Source organism: Physeter macrocephalus, chromosome 10 (genome assembly GCF_002837175.3).
Source record: "Physeter macrocephalus isolate SW-GA chromosome 10, ASM283717v5, whole genome shotgun sequence".
NCBI classification, from domain to species: domain Eukaryota; kingdom Metazoa; phylum Chordata; class Mammalia; order Artiodactyla; family Physeteridae; genus Physeter; species Physeter macrocephalus.
The window spans coordinates 36,584,253-36,602,512 of record NC_041223.1 but is presented as its reverse complement, the minus strand read 5'-3'; the positions used below and the strand labels follow the sequence as shown (position 1 = coordinate 36,602,512).

General features: G+C 37.1%; 1 protein-coding gene across 2 annotated transcripts; it reads left to right on the top strand.

Annotated features, from left to right (window-relative positions):
- Window positions 1-1,585: 1,585 nt before the first annotated feature.
- CENPW (centromere protein W) lies at window positions 1,586-16,054 on the top strand. 2 transcript variants are annotated; one of them, XM_007123469.2, is made up of 3 exons: window positions 1,586-1,858; window positions 13,413-13,526; window positions 15,382-16,054. In XM_007123469.2, exons 1-3 carry the CDS (start codon window positions 1,733-1,735, stop codon window positions 15,406-15,408), a joined length of 267 nt encoding a protein of 88 aa, XP_007123531.1. In that variant the 5' UTR covers window positions 1,586-1,732; the 3' UTR covers window positions 15,409-16,054. The 2 variants fall into 2 exon arrangements, with proteins under 2 accessions (XP_007123531.1, XP_023978180.1); XM_024122412.2 differs by lacking the exon at window positions 15,382-16,054 and having other exon boundaries at window positions 1,600-1,858; window positions 13,453-13,530.
- Window positions 16,055-18,260: the final 2,206 nt, after the last annotated feature.

Sequence of the window (18,260 nt, the reverse complement as noted above, 5' to 3'; positions counted from 1 at the left end):
AAATAGGGAAGAATTGCCAGAGGATGTCCTTAAGAAAGGGAGTGAACTGGGATCTAGGGCTCAAGTGGATTAGTTGGCCTTAGATAGATGGTTCATCCATGGGAGCAGATGGAGATTGATGGGTAGATGTGGTGGTGGGAGCATGTGGAAAGTCTCTATGGGGTGCTTCTATTTTGTTATTAAAACAATGTCATCAGCTGAGGGTTAGGATGGGGTAGGGAGTGTAGAATGGATGAATGAATGGACTTCAGAAATAGCAAAAGACTGCAGGCTGTACTTAGAGGCTCAATAAAATGGTCATGTATTTACCTTGAGACCAGACACAAACTTGCATGTTTTTTCTTAAGACAACATCAATGTACAGATGCAAATACAGAATGGATTGAGATTTTAACTTAAGCAGGGTTGGGTTTTTGTCAATTGAGTATGAGGGAAAAAAAGAGCCTGACTAGAGAGTTAAGGATAAATGCAAGAGGATATTATGGTGATGTACAATAGACCACAGGAAGGAGAATAAAAAATAGATTAAGGTTAGGGACATGGTAGAGACAGAGAGGACAGTGATCCAGTAGCATGTAAGAATTGTTGAAGTGGGGATATTGGAGGAAGTGAGTTCCAGAAATAAGGTTGAAGAGTAAGACAACTGAATTGAGAATGTGGAAGGGTATTAGTAATGACAAGGCCTAGTGTATGACCACAGATGTAAGTGGCTCATAGGATGAAAGATAAGATTATTGGCAGAGAGGAGATCTTGAAAGTGGGAGGCCAGATAGAAGGATCTATGTGGATATTGAAAGCACAACACAACAACTTCTACAGCATTAGTATTAGAGGTAATTATAAATAACATCACAGTGATATCAGAGTGGTCAGACTAACAGTGTTCCAACATGTCTCGAGTACTTGTTAGAAATGCAAATTCTCAAGACCCATTGAGACCTACTGAACCAAGAAACCAAGGGGTTGTGCTTCAGATGATGCACGATGACGTCTGAGAACCGCTTACAGGGGTAGCACAGAAGATGGAAGAGTTAATTGCTTGGAAAAGAAGGATTCAATGAGGTAGCATTTAAACTACAACAGAAGTTATTGCAAGGTTAAGTGTAGGGGCCTTAACATTAAAGGGAGCAGCATTTGTAAAGAAAAGCTTGAATCATGAAAAGACCTCAGATAAGATAACATAAAATTACGTAAAAGTGAAAAACGTTAGCTATTAGTATCAGAAAATCATGCCTTGCTAGGAAGCCATTGGTTCTTCAAGAATCCTGATGAAACATCATAGACTTCTTTCTATTCATCTATTTTTTCTTTCATTGGAATTAGGCTCAGTAGAGAATGAAAGCTGGGACAGTAGGTGTGGCTGCTTTGGCATACCAACATTTTCCACAATTTCCCAACATCTCTATCGAACACTGGAGAAATTGTTTCAAAGAGCTAGTGCTAAACGCTAAAGCCGCAATGCTCGCCCGTCTATGACGTCACGGGGCGCCCACCGAGGGTGTGTTCCATCAACAGCCAGGCGCCGCGGGGGGCGGGGCTTGAGCGTGCTGACGTCACTACCGGGCGCCAGGCGCGCTCAATTGGCGGCGGATTCAAACGTTCCGGCCTGGTCTCGGGGCCTGTAGAAGCGTCGGAGTCGGGGTTCTCGGTGTCCCCGCGGGCGTGAGCTGCAGTGCGGCGCAGGGAGGACCTAGGAAGCTCAGGCGGCTGGTTCCCGAGCCGGAGGGAGAGGATGGCGCTCTCGACCACAGTCTCGCAGAGGAAGCTGATAAAGCGGAAGGCTCCCCGCGGTTTTCTAAAGCGCGTCTTCAAGCAACGGAAGCGTCACCTCCGTCTGGAGACAAATAGCGACCTACTGGTGAGATTTTGTCCCTTCTAGGACTGTAAGTGGGGCGGAGACAGGGGAAATAACCCCCAGCCTTTATTTCGCCGCCCCCGGCCAATCTAGCTTTCAGGCCTACGTTTGAGGCGTTCGCAGCAACAACTGGGCGGGTTTGCCCCACCCTGGCATATCAGTTAGTATTCCTGATGCTGAGTTGTTTTGGGGCCCTCTGAAATGTAGATATCCTGACTTTTTTTTTACAGGAGGCTATTAGCCACATCAATTGAAGGGGAAAACTAACATTAAGTTCCTGCTTATAGTTTTTCAGTATCGCTATTAAGGAGCACAGTCTGGTACTGTGCTTAGTGGAATTTGCAAAGCTTCGAAAGATACATTTAAAAAAATAGATTTTGGAATTCAGGCTGGGTTATTTTTATTTAAATATTGTGAAAGGCATTACTGACATGCCTTTCAAATGTGCCCTTCTTGCCTTCCTTTCTTCCCCTTCTTTTTACGTTGTTAAACAAATACATTGCCCTATTTCCTCTACATTAGCTTATTTACTAAAGAACCCTGATCCAAAAGTTTACTTGTAAGTAGTGGGTTCCCAAATGTGAATTCGTTTTCCTAGACAAATAGAACACCTGTTAGTTTAGTTTTCAAGCCCAACCATTAAAAGTTTATCTGACTCATAGTAACTGCAGCATAATGCTCACATGATAAATAACCACAACCAAACCACTGTGTAATATTTCTGTTTTGAAATAAATTAAGAGTTTTTATGTTGAATGCCTGGAATATATATCCCTCTAGCAGAATGAACACTGTTTCCCTAGGTTTAAACCATAGGAGGCACCTCCTGTGGTTTGTTACAAGAGCTCTTTGAGTAAAGGAGCCACTACAGGTGGGCACCTAATTTCCCCGAGATCAAGGATAAAGAGTTGTGGATAATAGGGATATATGGCATGGAGGGTGGCTTCACAATACATCATTCCATCTCTTCTTAAGCTACATTGTCCCCCCACCACCTCTTTTCTCTGCAGCCCCTGCCAGCTCTCTACTGCCTCCCCTAATTTTAGGGTTTCTATTTTTGCTAAATTACTATAGAATTATCTTCACTTTTCCTTTCTCTGAGCCAAAACAACTTTTTTTCCCCTTGGAAAAGTAGCCCTTTTAATATCTCCTGTCCTTTTTCAGACCCTGTAAGAAAAGACAATATATACTGTTTTATTACCCTCCTTCCCCCAAGGTGGTGATTAAGGTGGCACAAGTGAGCTGTATTAAAGTGAAATTGATTTTCAAAAGAATTTTAGGTAATTTATTCTGAAGTTTTCACTGGTGCTGGGGTTCTCTCAATCAGTGGAGGGGGGAGGAAATGTACCTGCTCTAGAATCTAGGAGACTACCAGCTGGTGTAGATTGTTGGGCAGAAATTTCTCAAGTAGTCAGATTCCTCCCACATCCACACTTGCCTGCCCCAAATGACCCCTGGACAGGAGGACTCTGTTGTGGTGTGGGATCCAGGTGGTCCAGGAAAGAAGGGGAGGTGAAATTCTAAGCATTTGCAGTGGTAGGGGAATGGAAGTTCTTTTTGCTACCGTCTATTACTAGATTGTATGCTTGTCTTTGGCTTTCATTATTTCTCCTTCACCATCTTGTATATGCCATGCATCACTCTGGTTTCTTTATTTATGGTTTTCTGCTTGCCATTGGTACTTAATTATCTTACCCAGCAGGTGTCCCACATCATCCATAAACTCCTCTACAATTAAGGCAGTCTGTTTTTTTTTTTTCTGAACTTTGATAGCCGTAAGAGTGTACATCATACAGTTTAGCTACTGGGACCCTGATGCTATTCTCTAAGTTTTATATGTCAGTGTTGTCTCCCAGTGCAGTATGCAGCTTCTTGAGGGGAAGGAACCACACATATCTCCTTTTGTGTCTTCCATTATTTTTAACACAGAGCTAATCTACTTTTATGATGTCTTTGCATAAGATATTTCTTCGGTTTGAAGATGTCCTCACTCCACTCCGCTTCTCAAACTTCAGTTATTTCAAAATTCAGTTCAAATGCCTGTTATTCGGTGAAGCCTTCCTTCATGGTCTTAGAAAGGATCAACCTTACCTTCCAATATCATCTACTGTCACACATTTGTCTTTAATTAGGTTTCATTCTCCCATCGGACTGGGAAGTTTGAATTGGGAACTTCTTGTATTCCTGGTGTTTAGCATAATACCTTGAACATTCTGAGTGTACAATTATAGTTGGGAGTGATGATGACTGTATGTGGATTGATATTTCTAACATTTTACTTATAACTTCCTTGTGTTACTTCATATTCTTCTGCACTGGCTTTTTATTGTTGTTTATTTTATGACTTATTTGATTGTATATCACCAGGGCCAATACTGGTGAATGTATGTTAATCTCAAATTGTTCGGCTTTCTTGTGACTCAGTTTTTAGATTTATCACTAAGGAATATTGTGCAAATATCTGGGTACTTACAGTTTATGTAAACCTCAGAAGTGCTGTGAGGAAGTGGGGAGGAAGTCAGGCTGGCCCAGTCTTTTGGTCACCTGAGACTGCCAAATGGATACCTCTTTGTAAATTATCTTTTGGTTTACCTTTCAAGCAAGCTGATTTTTTATTTTTCCAAAGTGTAAGTTCTTGATGGAATGGCTTTCAGGATTGAATGTCTAGCTGAAACCATAAAATTTGCTTTTGTTCTGACCATTTTAATTTAAACCTTAGTGCACTTGAGTGACACCACTCAATTAACTGTTTTGTTACCGAGAAACAGGTTGTTAAAAAAAAATTCTGACATTAAAAAAAGTAATATTAATTCAGTATCTATGGTTCATGCCCATGAAGAGTAAAGGACTCAAGCCTCAAAACAGAGTGTGGTTTATTTGGGATTGGCTAAAAAAATTTTTTGCCTAATTTGGGGAGATATGGATGGATCTTTTGTTCATGCAATAATAATTGACTACCTACTGCATATTGGGCCAAGGGCTAAAGGTCACTGGGGATATAATGTCTGGGAAGATAGACATGGTTTTGCCCTTATAGTACATTGAAGAAGACAGGTGAGAAATTGCTGCCTAATGTATGTAGTATGTACAGTGATAAGAAGTTCAGGGTGCCATGGATCTATATAACCTTACATATTGGGAGGAATTTGGCTTTTTAGAGAAGTCTATAAACCAGTAGCATGGCTGTAAGCAAACTTGTGTTTGAATACTGAAAGAAGTTCAAAAGACCTAGTATAGAACTGAAAGTTGGGAAAGGTGAGAGATGAAATTAGAAAAGCCTAGTCAAGTGGGGTTTAGTATTAAGGAATTTGGAATTTTTCATGAGGCATCTGGAAAATATTTAGCTTTAGAAGTAGAAAATACAGATTAACAGAGGAAATTGAGCCATGTTATGGAGTACTTTTGTTGCAGAAGGAAATGGTATATCCTTGGAAGTTTAAAGACATTTTGAATGACATGGTATAATGTAAAGAATCAGGATTGGGTGATTTAGCTCAGAGTTCTTGTGAGAATTAAACAAGACAGTGCATCAAAAAAGTACCAAAAGAATATCTACTTCCATAGGTTCTTTATCATGTTAAATTTAAATTCCCAAACTCCTCTGCTTTCCCCAAATATCACTAAAACATTCTTAAACATCTATAACAATCCACTAAAGATTTCTGCATAATAATTTAAAGCACCACATTACCTAGTTATTTAACATTTAGTGAGCTGTTAGGGAGAGTTAAGTATTGTGTGTTTTTCTTTAATTTTATTTTTTTATACAGCAAGTTCTTATTAGCTATCAGTTTTATACATATTAGTGTATATATGTCAATCCCAACCTCCCAATTCATCCCCGCCCCCACTTTCCCCCCTTGGTGTCCATACATTTGTATGGACATCTACATCTGTGTCTCTATTTCTACCTTGCCAACTGGTTCATCTGTACTATTTTTCTAGATTCCAAATATATGCATTAATATGCGATATTTGTTCTTCTCTTTCTGACTTACCTCACTCTGTATGACAGTCTCTAGGTCCATCCATGTCTATACAGATGACCCAGTTTCGTTCCCTTTGATGGCTGGGTAATATTCCATTGTATGTATGTACCACATCTTCTTTATCCATTCGTCTGTTGGTGGGCATTTAGGTTGCTTCCATGACCTGGCTGTTTTAAACAGTGCTGCAATGAACATTGGGGTGCATGTGTCTTTTTGAATTATGGTTTTCTCTGGGTATATGCCCAGTAGTGAGATCGCTGGGTCATATGGTAATTCTATTTTTAGTTTCTAAAGGAACCTCCATGTTTAGTTTTTTAAGGAACCTCCATACTGTTCTCCATAGTGGCTGTATCAATTTGCATTCCCACCAACAATGCAAGAGAGTTCCCTTTTCTTTACACCCTCTCCAACATTTGTTGTTTGTAGATTTTCTGATGATGCCCATTCTAACTGGTGTGAGGTGATACCTCATTGTGGTTTTGATTTGCATTGCTCTGATAATTAGTGATGTTGAGCATCTTTTCATGTGCCTCTTGGACATCTGTTTCTCTTCTTTGGAGAGATGTCTATTTAGGTCTACTGCCCATGTTTTGATTGGGTTGCTTGTTTTTTTAATATTGAGCTGCATGAGCTGTTTATATATTTTGGAGATTAATCCTTTGTCCGTTGATTCGTTTGCAAATATTTTCTCCCATTCTGAGGGTTGTCTTTTCATCTTGTTTATAGTTTCCTTTGCTGTGCAAAAGCTTTTAAGTTTCATTAGGTACCATTTGTTTATTTTTGTTTTGATTTCCATTACTTTAGGAGGTGGGTCAGAAAAGATCTTGCTTTGATTTATGTCAAAGAATATGTTTCCTGTGGTTTCCTCTAAGAGTTTTATAGTGTCTGGTCTGGTCTTACATTTAGGTCTTTAATCCATTTTGAGGTTACTTTTGTGTAGGTGTTAGGGAGTGTTCTAATTTCATTCTTTTACATGTAGCTGTCCAGTTTTCCCAGCACCACTTATTGAAGAGACTGTCTTTCCTCCATTGTATCTCCTTGCCTCCTTTGTCATAGATTAGTTGACCATAGGTGCTTGGGCTTATCTCTGGGCTTTCTATCCTGTTCCGTTAATCTGTATTTCTCTTTTTGTGTCAGTACCATATTGTCTTGATTTCTGTAGCTTTGTAGTATAGTGTGAAGTCAGGGAGTCTAATTCCTCCACCTCCGTTTATTTCCCTCAAGATTGCTGTGGCTATTTGGGCTCTTTTGTGTCTTCATACAAATTTTAAGATTCTTTGTTCTAGTTCTGTAAAAAAAAAAAAAAAATGCCATTGGTAATTTGATAAGGATTGCATGGAATCTGTAGATTGCTTTGGGTAGTATAGTCATTTTCACAGTATTGATTCTTCCAGTCTAAGAACATGGTATATCTCCCCATCTGTTTGTGTCATCTTTGATTTCTTTCATCAGTGTCTTATAGTTTTCTGAAGACAGGTTTTTTATCTCCTTAGGAGCTTTATTCCTAGGTATTTTATTCTTTTTTGTTGCAATGGTGAAGGGGATTGTTTCCTTAATTTCTCTTTCTGATCTTTCGTTGTTAGTGTATAGGAACGCAAGAGATTTCTGGGCATTAATTCTGTATCCTGCAACTTTACCAAATGCATTGATTAGCTCTAGTAGTTTTCTGGTAACATCTTTAGGATTCTCTATGTATAGTATCATGTCATCTGCAAACAGTGACAGCTTTACTTCTTCTTTTCCGGTTTGTGTTCCTTTTATTTCTTTTTCTTTGATTGCTGTGGTTAAAACTTCCAAAACTATGTTGACTAATAGTGGTGAGAGTGGACAACCTTATCTTGTGCCTGATCTTAGAGGAAATGGTTTCAGTTTTTCACTGTTGAGAATGATGTTTGCTGTGGGTTTGTCATATATGGCCTTTATGATGTTGAGGTAGGTTCCCTCTATGCCCACTTTCTGGAGAGTTTTTATTATAAATAGATGTTGAAGTTTGTCAGAAGCTTTTTCTGCATCTTTTGAGATGATCGTATGGTTTTTATTCTTCAATTTGTTAATATGGTGTATCACATTGATTTTTTATTGAAGAATCCTTGCATCCCTGAGATAAATCCCACTTGATCACGGTGTATGATCCTTTTAATGTGTTGCTGGATTCTGTTTGCTAGGATTTTTTTTTTTTCTTTTCGGTACACGGACCTCTCACTGCTGTGGCCTCTCCCATTGCGGAGCACAGGCTCCGGACGCGCAGGCTCAGCAGCCATGGCTTACGGGCCCAGCCACTCTGCAGCATGTGGGATCTTCCCGGACTGGGGCATGAACCCGTGTCCCCTGCATCGGCAGGCGGACTCTCAACCACTGCGCCACCAGGGAAGCCCTGTTTGCTAGGATTTTGTTGAGGACTTTTGCATCTATATTCATCAGTGATATTGGTTCGTAATTTTCCTTTTTTGTCATATCTTTGTCTGGTTTTGGTATCAGGGTGATGGTGGCCTCATAGAATGAGTCTGGGAGTGTTCATTCCTCTGCAATTTTTTGGAAGAGTTTGAGAAGGATGGGTGTTAGCTCTTCTCTAAATGTTTGATAGAATTCTTCTGTGAAGCCGTCTGGTCCTGGACTTTAGTTTGTTGGAAGATATTTAATCTCAGTTTCAATTTCATTACTTGTGATTGGTCTGTTTATATTTTCTGTTTCTTCCTGGTTCAATCTTGGAAGTTTATACCTTTCTAAGAATTTGTCCATTTCTTCCAGGTTGTCCATTTTATTGGCATAGAGTTGCTTGCAGTAGTCTCTTAGGATGCTTTGTATTTCTGTGGTGTCCATTGTAACTTCTCCTTGTTCATTTCTAATTTTACTTATTTGAGTCCTCTCCCACTTTTTCTTGAAGAGTCTGGCTAAAGGTTTATCAATTTCGTTTATCTTCTAAAAGAGCCAGCTTTTAGTTTCATTGATCTTTGCTATTGTTTTCTTTGTTTCTACTTCATTTATTTCTGCTCTGATCTTTGTTTTCTTTCCTTATGCTAACTTTGAGGTTTTTTTGTTCTTCTTTCTCTAATTGCTTTAGGTATTTAATCTCAGTTTCAATTTCATTACTTGTGATTGGTCTGTTTATATTTTCTGTTTCTTCCTGGTTCAATCTTGGAAGTTTATACCTTTCTAAGAATTTGTCCATTTCTTCCAGGTTGTCCATTTTATTGGCATAGAGTTGCTTGCAGTAGTCTCTTAGGATGCTTTGTATTTCTGTGGTGTCCATTGTAACTTCTCCTTGTTCATTTCTAATTTTACTTATTTGAGTCCTCTCCCACTTTTTCTTGAAGAGTCTGGCTAAAGGTTTATCAATTTCGTTTATCTTCTAAAAGAGCCAGCTTTTAGTTTCATTGATCTTTGCTATTGTTTTCTTTGTTTCTACTTCATTTATTTCTGCTCTGATCTTTGTTTTCTTTCCTTCTACTAACTGAGTTTTGTTTGTTCTTCTTTCTCTGGTTCCTTTAGGTGTAAGGTTAGATTGTTTATTTGAGAATTTTCTTTGTTCTTGAGGTAGGATTGTATTGCTATAAACTTCAGTCTTAGAACTGCTTTTGCTGCATCCCATAGGTTTTGGATTGTCATGTTTTTGTTGTCATTTGTCTCTAGGTATTTGATTTCCTCTTTGATTTATTCAGTGACCTGCTGGTTATTTAGTAACATATTGTTTAGCCTCCATGTGTTTGTGTTTTTAATTTTTTTTTTCCCTGTAATTGATTTCTAATCTCATAGTGTGGTGATCAGAAAGGATGCTTGATATGATTTCAATTTTCTTAAATATACTGAGGCTTGATTTGTGACCCAAGATGTGATCTATCCTGGAGAATGTTCTGTGTGCACTTCAGAAGAAAGTGTAATGTGCTGTTTTTGGATGGAATAAATATGAATTTATTTACTATAATATGATAAATATTCTTATAAATATCAGTTTAATCTGGTTGGTCTGTTGTGTCATTTAAAACTTGTGTTTCCTTATTAATTTTCTGTCTGGATGATCTGTCCATTGGTCTAGGTGAGGTTTTAAAGTCCCCCACTATTATTGTGTTGCTGTCGATTTCGTCTTTTTTTTTTTTTTTTTTTTTTTTACTGTTTCTTTTTAAAATTAATTAATTTATTTGTTTATGTTTGGCTGTGTTGTGTCTTCGTTTCTGTGCGAGGGCTTTCTCTAGTTGTGGCAAGCGCGGGCCACTCTTCATCGCAGTGGGCAGGCCTCTCACTGTCGCGGCCTCTCTTGTTGCGGAGCACAGGCTCCAGACTTGCAGGCTCAGTAGTTGTGGCTCATGGGCCCAGTTGCTCCGCGGCATGTGAGATCTTCCCAGACCAGGGCTCAAACTCGTGTCCCATGCATTGGCAGGCAGATTCTCAACCACTTCGCCACCAGGGAAGCCCTGATTTCCTCTTTTATAGCTGTTAGCAGTTGCCTTATATATTGAGGTGCTCCTATGTTGGGTGCATATATATTTATAATTGTTATATATTCTTCTTGGATTGATCTCTTGATCATTATGTAGTGTCCTTCCTTGTCTCTTGCAACATTCTTTATTTTAATGTCTATTTTATCTGATATGAGTATTAGTACTCCAGCTTTCTTTTGATTTCCATTTTCATGTAATACCTTTTTCCATCCCCTCACTTTCAGTCTGTTTGTGTCTCTAGGTCTGAAGTGGGTCTCTTGTAGACAGCATATATATGGGTCTTGTTTTTGTATCCATTCAGCGAGCCTGTGTCTTTTGGTTGCAGCATTTAATCCATTTACATTTAAGGTAATTATTGTTATGTATGTTCCTATTACCATTTTCTTAATTGTTTTGGGTTTGTTTTTGTTGGTCCTTTTCTTCTCTTGTGTTTTCCACTTAGAGAAGTTCCTTTAGCATTTGTTGTAGAGCTGGTTTGGTGATGCTCAATTCTTAGCTTTTGCTTTTCTGTAAATCTTGACTTCTCCATCGAATCTGAATGAGATACTTGCTGGGTAGAGTAATCTTGGTTGTAGCTTTTTCTTTTTCCCTTTCATCACTTTAAATATATCGTGCCACTCTCTTCTGGCTTGTAGAGTTTCTGCTGAGAAATCAGCTGTTAACCTTATGGGAGTTCCCTTGCATGTTATTTGTTGTTTTTCCCTTGTTGCCTTTAATAATTTTTCTTTGTCTTTAATTTGTGTCAATTTGATTACTATGTGTCTCAGCGTGTTTCTTCTTGGGTTTATCCTGCCTGGGAGTCTCTGTGCTTCCTGGATTTGGGTGGCTATTTCCTTTCCCATGTTAGGGAAGTTTTCCTCTATAATCTCTTCAAATATTTTCTCGGGTCTTTCCTCTCTCTCTTCTCCTTCTGGAACCCCTATAATGCGAATGTTGTTACGTTTGTTTTCCCAGAGATCTCTTAGGCTGTCTTCATTTCTTTTCATTCTTTTTTCTTTATTCTGTTCCATGGCAGTGAATTCAACCATTCTTTTTCCAGGTCACTTATCTGTCCTTCTGCCTCAATTATTCTGGTATTTGTTCCTTCTAGTGTATTTTTCATTTCAGTTATTGTACTGTTCATCTCTCTTTGTTTGTTCTTTAATTCTTCTAGGTGTTTGTTCTTTAATTCTTCTAAACCTTTGTTAAACATTTCTTGCATCTTCTCAATCTTTTCCTCCTTTTTTTTCCCAAGGTCCTGGCTCATCTTCACTATCATTATTCTGAATTCTTTTTTTGGACAGTTGCCTATCTCCACTTCATTTTACTGTTTTTCTGGGGTTTTATCTTGTTCCTTCATCTGGTACATAGTCCTCTGCCTTTTCATTTTGTCTCTTTTTCTGTGGATGTGGTTTTCATTCCACAGTCTGCAGGATTTTAGTTTCTTGCTTCTTCCAAGTGTTATGTATTAATTAATTGTTCTCACTGCAAAGAGTGTGTACTATTGTGTAAATGATCAAATAAATTATATGTTAAAGAGACTATCTAATTGGACCTAGATTGGTAGTGACTTCAGGCACATGGCAGAAGCAGTGGATAGAGATGTTACCAGTAATTTAAATAAAAGAGCACTAGATGTGTTACTAGAGGGAGAAATGAGATAGGACTGCAACTCACTTTACATTCTCTGTTGCTTGGGTTTGAGCTCTACTTTAACTGTTTTCAAGCTATATATATATATATATATATATATGCATATAGAATGAGTAGCCCTTTTTGATTAGGGTAGTGAATTTTGAGTAAAATATTTAGCAAAATGTACATATTGAAATAGTGAGGTTAAATAATGATATATGTACACATATATTATGGTACATGTATATGTTTTGCTAATATGTAGAAGTTGTTTCTATAAGAATATGCAAGAAGCTGGCAACCATAGTTGACTGGGGGATGATGTGGAAGAGAGACTTACTTTTGTCAGTCTATACTTTTGCAGACTTTTTGCTTTGTATTTTGAAATACCTATTGGTTCACAAGAAGTGGCAAAAATAGTAGAGAATTCCCCTTACCTTTTACGCAGCTTCCCACAATGCTAATATCTTATATAACTACAGTTCTTTGTGGAGTTTGGAATTTTGTTTTGTCTGCTTATTTTATGTAGTTTAAGGCTACTTTTTAAGAAATTTTAAGATTATTAATAGTAGATACGATTATTTTGATGTTGTTGGAAGACAAGTAACTTGACCTTTGTATATAAATGCGATAAACTTTTAAAATTTCAATTATTAACATGTTTTTGATTAGATATTTCAAATTAAATATCTGGTTACAAGAGCTTTATACCTTGGATCATAGAATGAGAGAGGACTAGCCTTATATACAGTATTTGATAATGTTTTTTTAATTTGGGGGAAATTTTAAGTTACATTGGAAACTTAAATTTAGTTGGAATGGGAAACAGGAATATTTTTTCTTAATAAAGACCTACCTAAGTTTTGATATAATGATCCTTTAGAGTAATGTTATTGTCTATGGCCTTTGGTCAGCTTTATATAGACTTGTTTCATGTATTGTAATAACTAAGTCTTTTTTATGGAATCTTAAGATGGACATATATTAAACTGAATTCTGTTACTTTAAATAAAGGTTAATTGATGTAATCACAGTAGTAAATAGTACAGCATTAAAATTTGGGATATTCTTTTTATTTTTTATAAATTTATTTATTTTTACTTATTTATTATTTTTGGCTGTGGTGGGTCTTCATAGCTGCGTGCGGCTTTCTCTAGTTGCCGCAAGCGGGGGCTACTCTTCGTTGCGGTACGTGGGCTTCTCATTGTGGTGGCTTCTCTTGTTGCGGAGCACGGGCTCTAGAGTGCGTGGGATTCAGTAGATGCGGCGCGTGGGCTCAGTAGTTGTGGCTCGTGGGCTCTAGAGTGCAGGCTCAGTAGTTGTGGCTCACAGACTTCGTTGCTCCGCGGCATGTGAGATCTTCCCAGACCAGGGCTCGAACCCGTGTCCCCTGCATTGGCAGGTGGATTCTTAACCACTGCACCACCAGGGAAGCCCGGGGATATTCTTTTTAAAAGTCATTATTTCAAAACATCAGTGTTTGAGCTTAAAAATCCTTTTGCATTTTCTCTTTTAAAGGTGCATCTGAATTGTTTACTCTTTGTTCATCGATTAGCAGAAGAGGCTCGGACAAATGCTTGTGAGAATAAGTGTGGAGTCATTAAAAAGGAGCATGTACTGGCTGCAGCAAAGGTAAGATCTGAATTTCTTTTCTTGAGCACAGTTGCCTTAAAACACCACCTAGTTCGTCACCTCTGCCTGGTTTAGATTCCTTATTCAGTTTTGTTGACCGAGTTGATGCTTGGCTTTTCACGGGTTTTAATTACAGAGTTAGATTTTTTTTGTATTATGTATATTATGGATTTCTGATGGAAAGATTCATGGCCATTGCTTTATTGCCATTTAGGGGAACATAAATGTTTGACTGCTAATCTGTGTGATATGTAGTAGCCTATATATAACTGAGAAGGTTTATTACCTTGAAATTTATCAAAACTTTCTTCTTGATCATTTTAAGTTTACCTAATGATTTTTCTACATTTGTTTTAAGATTTGAGTGACTTCTGAATCATATTGCTTATATAAGCAGAGAAGATTGCTTCTTACTCATATTTCTGTATAATGTAATAGTATGGTGCCTAGGGCAGAGTTTTTTCCATATGTGTTCCCAAGATTATTTTCACTTGATGTTAATAGATGCCCCAATACGAAAGGCTTCTGGGGTCAGATAAGTTTATATAACCTAACATACTATACCTCCTTGAATAGTCATAATGTTATGTATAGAGTGCTTGTTTCTGTAAGAATATGCAGTAAATTGGCACATGGTTGACTGGAGGATGATGTGTGAGAGAGACTTATTTTTGACAGTTTACCACTTTATAGGCTTTTTTTGTTTAACATTTAATATTTTTGAAATAATTATAGACTCACAGAAGGTGCAAAAATAGTGTAGAGTTCCACTGTACCTTTTATCCAACTTCCCACAACGGTAACGTCTTTATATAACTATAGTTATGTAAGAGTATGAGAAATATACCAGTAATTTGTTGAACTCTTGTTTAATTTAGCATTTTGTAAATTTGGGTGTATAATATACTTTGAATTTTGTAAATTCATTTGAGTACATAGTATTCTTTTGCAGTCCCTATACTAACTTCTTGTAGAACAGAGAAGTACTGGCCTTAGGGTATAAACCTATTTGGTGACCTCTGTGGAAGCCTAGAAATGGGCATGCCTTGGCATTTTTTAAGGGGCTTTAAATTCCCTTACAACTAGAAACATTTCAATAAGTTTCTGTACGGTTAAAGTTGATATAAGTGCATTCTGCAGGTAAAGCAAGGCTTAAGAACTTGAAGAGTGTATGTGTGTGTCTTAAATTTAGGGTTGATTTGTTTTTATTAATGAATTATAAGTGTACTTACCTAAAAGTAGGTAAGTTCTTAAAAATATTTTTGGATATATTCTGGTCTCTAATGTTCCTTGTCTTTTACAACTTAAGATCTCATTTTGTTTAATTTCTCTTATGGGCTTCATGTCTTAAAAATTATCTACCTAACAAGCTTTTCAGCTTGAGATGACTAGTCTTGGTCTCTGATATAATTCCAGCCTAAATACAAGAAATTTGGTGTTGCAGTGGATTTGTATTGCTTTATAGTTGTTAAATGCCTGATTCATAATAGGATTTTCAAGTTTTGGAACATTCCTTAACTCCCTGAATTACTAAATTGTCTATAAACCTCAAGTTGGGAGCCATTAATCTGGACACTTTTGGCACAACTGAAGAAATTATCATCTAGAAGTGACTATTATTAAACCAGATTTTGAGAATCTAGGCATGTTTCACATTCTTTGAGAGAATTATACTATTTTAGAGAAGTCTAAAACCGTTTATAAGGCAAAAGATTCCCTAATCACATTCCAAATTGGGTTTTATAAATTCAGAGACTTGCATACTATACACATAGGACTTTTAAACTTTTTGTTGAGGAATTGTGTTTTATTTGGCATAGGTATAATATGAATCTTCATTTTCTCCCCTTCACAGGTAATTCTAAAGAAGAGCAGAGGTTAGAAGTCAAAGAACACATTTTTGAAAATTATATGATGTATTATTTTAGGTGGTAACAGATCGTGAAAGCACGTTTTATATAGCAGTTAATATTGTGTATTAAAATATTGGCTAGCTGAAGGATGTGTGTGTTTGTATGTTTTTTACTGGTATTGAAATGTCTCAAGTATACACATAGAGCTATATAAGCTTTGTTTTTGAGGAATTGTTTCATTTTAAGTGGCCTTTAGTTCATTCTGCTTCCCTTTTTGTTGGTATTGCAGATGTTTTACATATCAAAAATGAAATCTTAGTGTGTGAAGTAGCTTGAAGAGATGTATTTCTTAGAATTAAGTTTATAAGTATTTAGATTTAGCCACAGTTAACTATGGAATCAATTTAATCTCTGAAGGAAGACAATGTGCAGTCAAATCTAGGTGTATTTTAAATATTTTAACTGTTTAATGCCTTTGCATAAGCAATGCAGTCTACTTTTATTTAGGCCAATAGTGTAATAATATAATTTCTCAACTGTAAACACCAGCAGGGTGTTTTCAAAAACCTATTTCCCTCCAAAACCAAAAAAAAAAATTACAGAGCAAATTGACTTATTTTCTTCAAGTCACACAGATTTAATAGATGGGTATTTGTTTCCTCCCGAGAAATTTTTTGGAAGTTTATCGCATATCATCTAACAGTTGTGTTTTTAACTTTTTATTTTGAAATAATTATAGATTGCAACTTGAAGTTGCAAAAATAGTACAGAGAGGTCCACATGTGCTCTATATCCAGTTTTCTCCCAGTGCCTACATCTTAAATAATTACAGTACAATATCAAAACCAGGAATTTGACTTGGTACAGTGTGTGTATAATTCTGTACCATTTTAGTACATTTGGAGATCTGTGTAACCACCACTACAGTCAAGATACAGAATTATTTCATCATCACAGACTTCTCCATCATGCTGTTCTTTTCTAAATTACACCCAGCTCCCCACGTCCACTGCACACACAACACTCCCCTTCCTATTCCCACCATCCCTAAGCCGTTGCAACCACTAAACTGTTCTCCATGTCTATAATTTTGCCATTGTGATACAATCATACAGGTTATGACTTTTGGGAGTTTGCTTTTTTCACTTAGCATAACTCTCTTGGTCCTCCAAGTTGTTGCATGTAGCAATTTGTTCCTTTTTATTACTGAGTCGTCATATTCCATGGTATTTATGTACCACAGTTTGTACAGCTATTTACTCATTGAGGGATATTTTGATTATTTCTAGTTTTTGGCTATCACAGATAAAGCTGTTGTGAACAGTTGTGTACCAGTTTTTATACAGTTTTCATTTCTCTGGGATAGATGCCCAGGAATGTGATTGCTGGGTTTAATGGTAAGTATGTGTTTAGTTTTTCGAAAAGAAATGGCCAAAGTATTTTCCAGAGTGGCTGTACCATGTTGTATTCCCATTAGCAGTTTATGAGAGAGTCATTTTTTCCTCCTTCTCATGAACATTTGGTATTATTTTTTATTTTAGCTGTTCTGCTACGAATGTCTCATCATGGTTTTTAATTTACATTTCCCTAATGGCTAATGATGTTGCACATATTTTCATATGTTCGTCATCCATTTTTTTCCTCTTTAGTAAAATGTTTCTTCATTTCTTTTGCCCATTTTCTATTTATTTTTCTAATGTTGAATTTCGAGAGTTCTCTAGGTATAGGGCTTTGGTCAGACATGTGGTTTGCAAATATTTTCTTCTATTCTGTAGCTTGCCTTTTATCCTTTAACAGTATCTTTCGAAGGTCAATGATTTTCACTTTTGATGAGGTCCAATTTTTATTTATTTATTTATTTTCATGCTGTTGGTGTCATGTTTAAGAACTCTTCACCAAACCCTACATCTTATAGATTTTCTCCTGTATTATTATTTTTTAAACTTACCCTTTTTTGTTGTTATTGCAGTTAGTTTTTTAAACATCTTTATTGGAGTGTAATTGCTTACAATGTTGTGTTAGTTGCTGCTGTATAACAAAGTGAATCAGCTATATGTATACATATATCCCCATATCCCCTCCCTCTTGTGTCTCCCTCCTACGCTCCCTATTCCACCCCTCTAGGGGGTCACAAAGCACCGAGCTGATCTCCCTGTGCTATGCGGCTGCTTCCTATTAGCTATCTGTTTTACATTTGATAGTGTATATATGTCGATGCCACTCTCTCACTTTGTCTCAGCTTACCGTTCCCCGTCCTTGTGTCATCAAGTCCATTCTGTACGTCCGCATCTTTATTCCTGTCCTGCCCCTAGGTTCTTCAGAACCTTTTTTTTTTTTTTTTAATGAACATTTTGGTACATGACTCTTTTTGAATTATGGTTTTCTCAGGGTGTATGCCCAGTAGTGGGATTGCTGGGTCGTAGGGTAGTTCCATTTTTAGTTTTTTAAGGAACCTCCATGCTGTTCTCCATAGTGGCTGTATCAATTTCCATTCCCACCAACAGTGCAAGAGGGTTCCTTTTTCTACACACCCTCTCCAGCATTTATTCTTTGTAGATTTTTTGATGGTGGCCATTCTGACCCTTGTGAGGTGATACCTCATTGTGGTTTTGATTTGCATTTCTCTAATGATTAGTGATGTTGAGCATCCTTTCATGTGTTTGTTGGCAATCTGTATATCTTCTTTGGAGAAATGTCTATTTAGGTCCTCTGCCTATTTTTGGATGGGGTTTTTTTTTTTTGTGATATTGAGCTGCATGAGCTGCTTGTATATTTTGGAGATTAATCCTTTGTCAATTGCTTCATGTGCAAATATTTTCTCCTATTCTGAGGGTTGTCTTTTCATCTTGTTTATGGTTTCCTTTGCTGTGCAAAAGCTTTT

Excerpts from the sequence above, each read along its gene's own strand:
- CENPW (XM_007123469.2), top strand. The coding sequence starts at position 1,733 with ATGGCGCTCTCGACCACAGTCTCGCAGAGGAAGCTGATAAAGCGGAAG. Across the intron at positions 1,859-13,412 it reads AGACAAATAGCGACCTACTG|GTGCATCTGAATTGTTTACT; the intron begins GTGAGATTTTGT and ends TCTCTTTTAAAG. Across the intron at positions 13,527-15,381 it reads ATGTACTGGCTGCAGCAAAG|GTAATTCTAAAGAAGAGCAG; the intron begins GTAAGATCTGAA and ends TCCCCTTCACAG.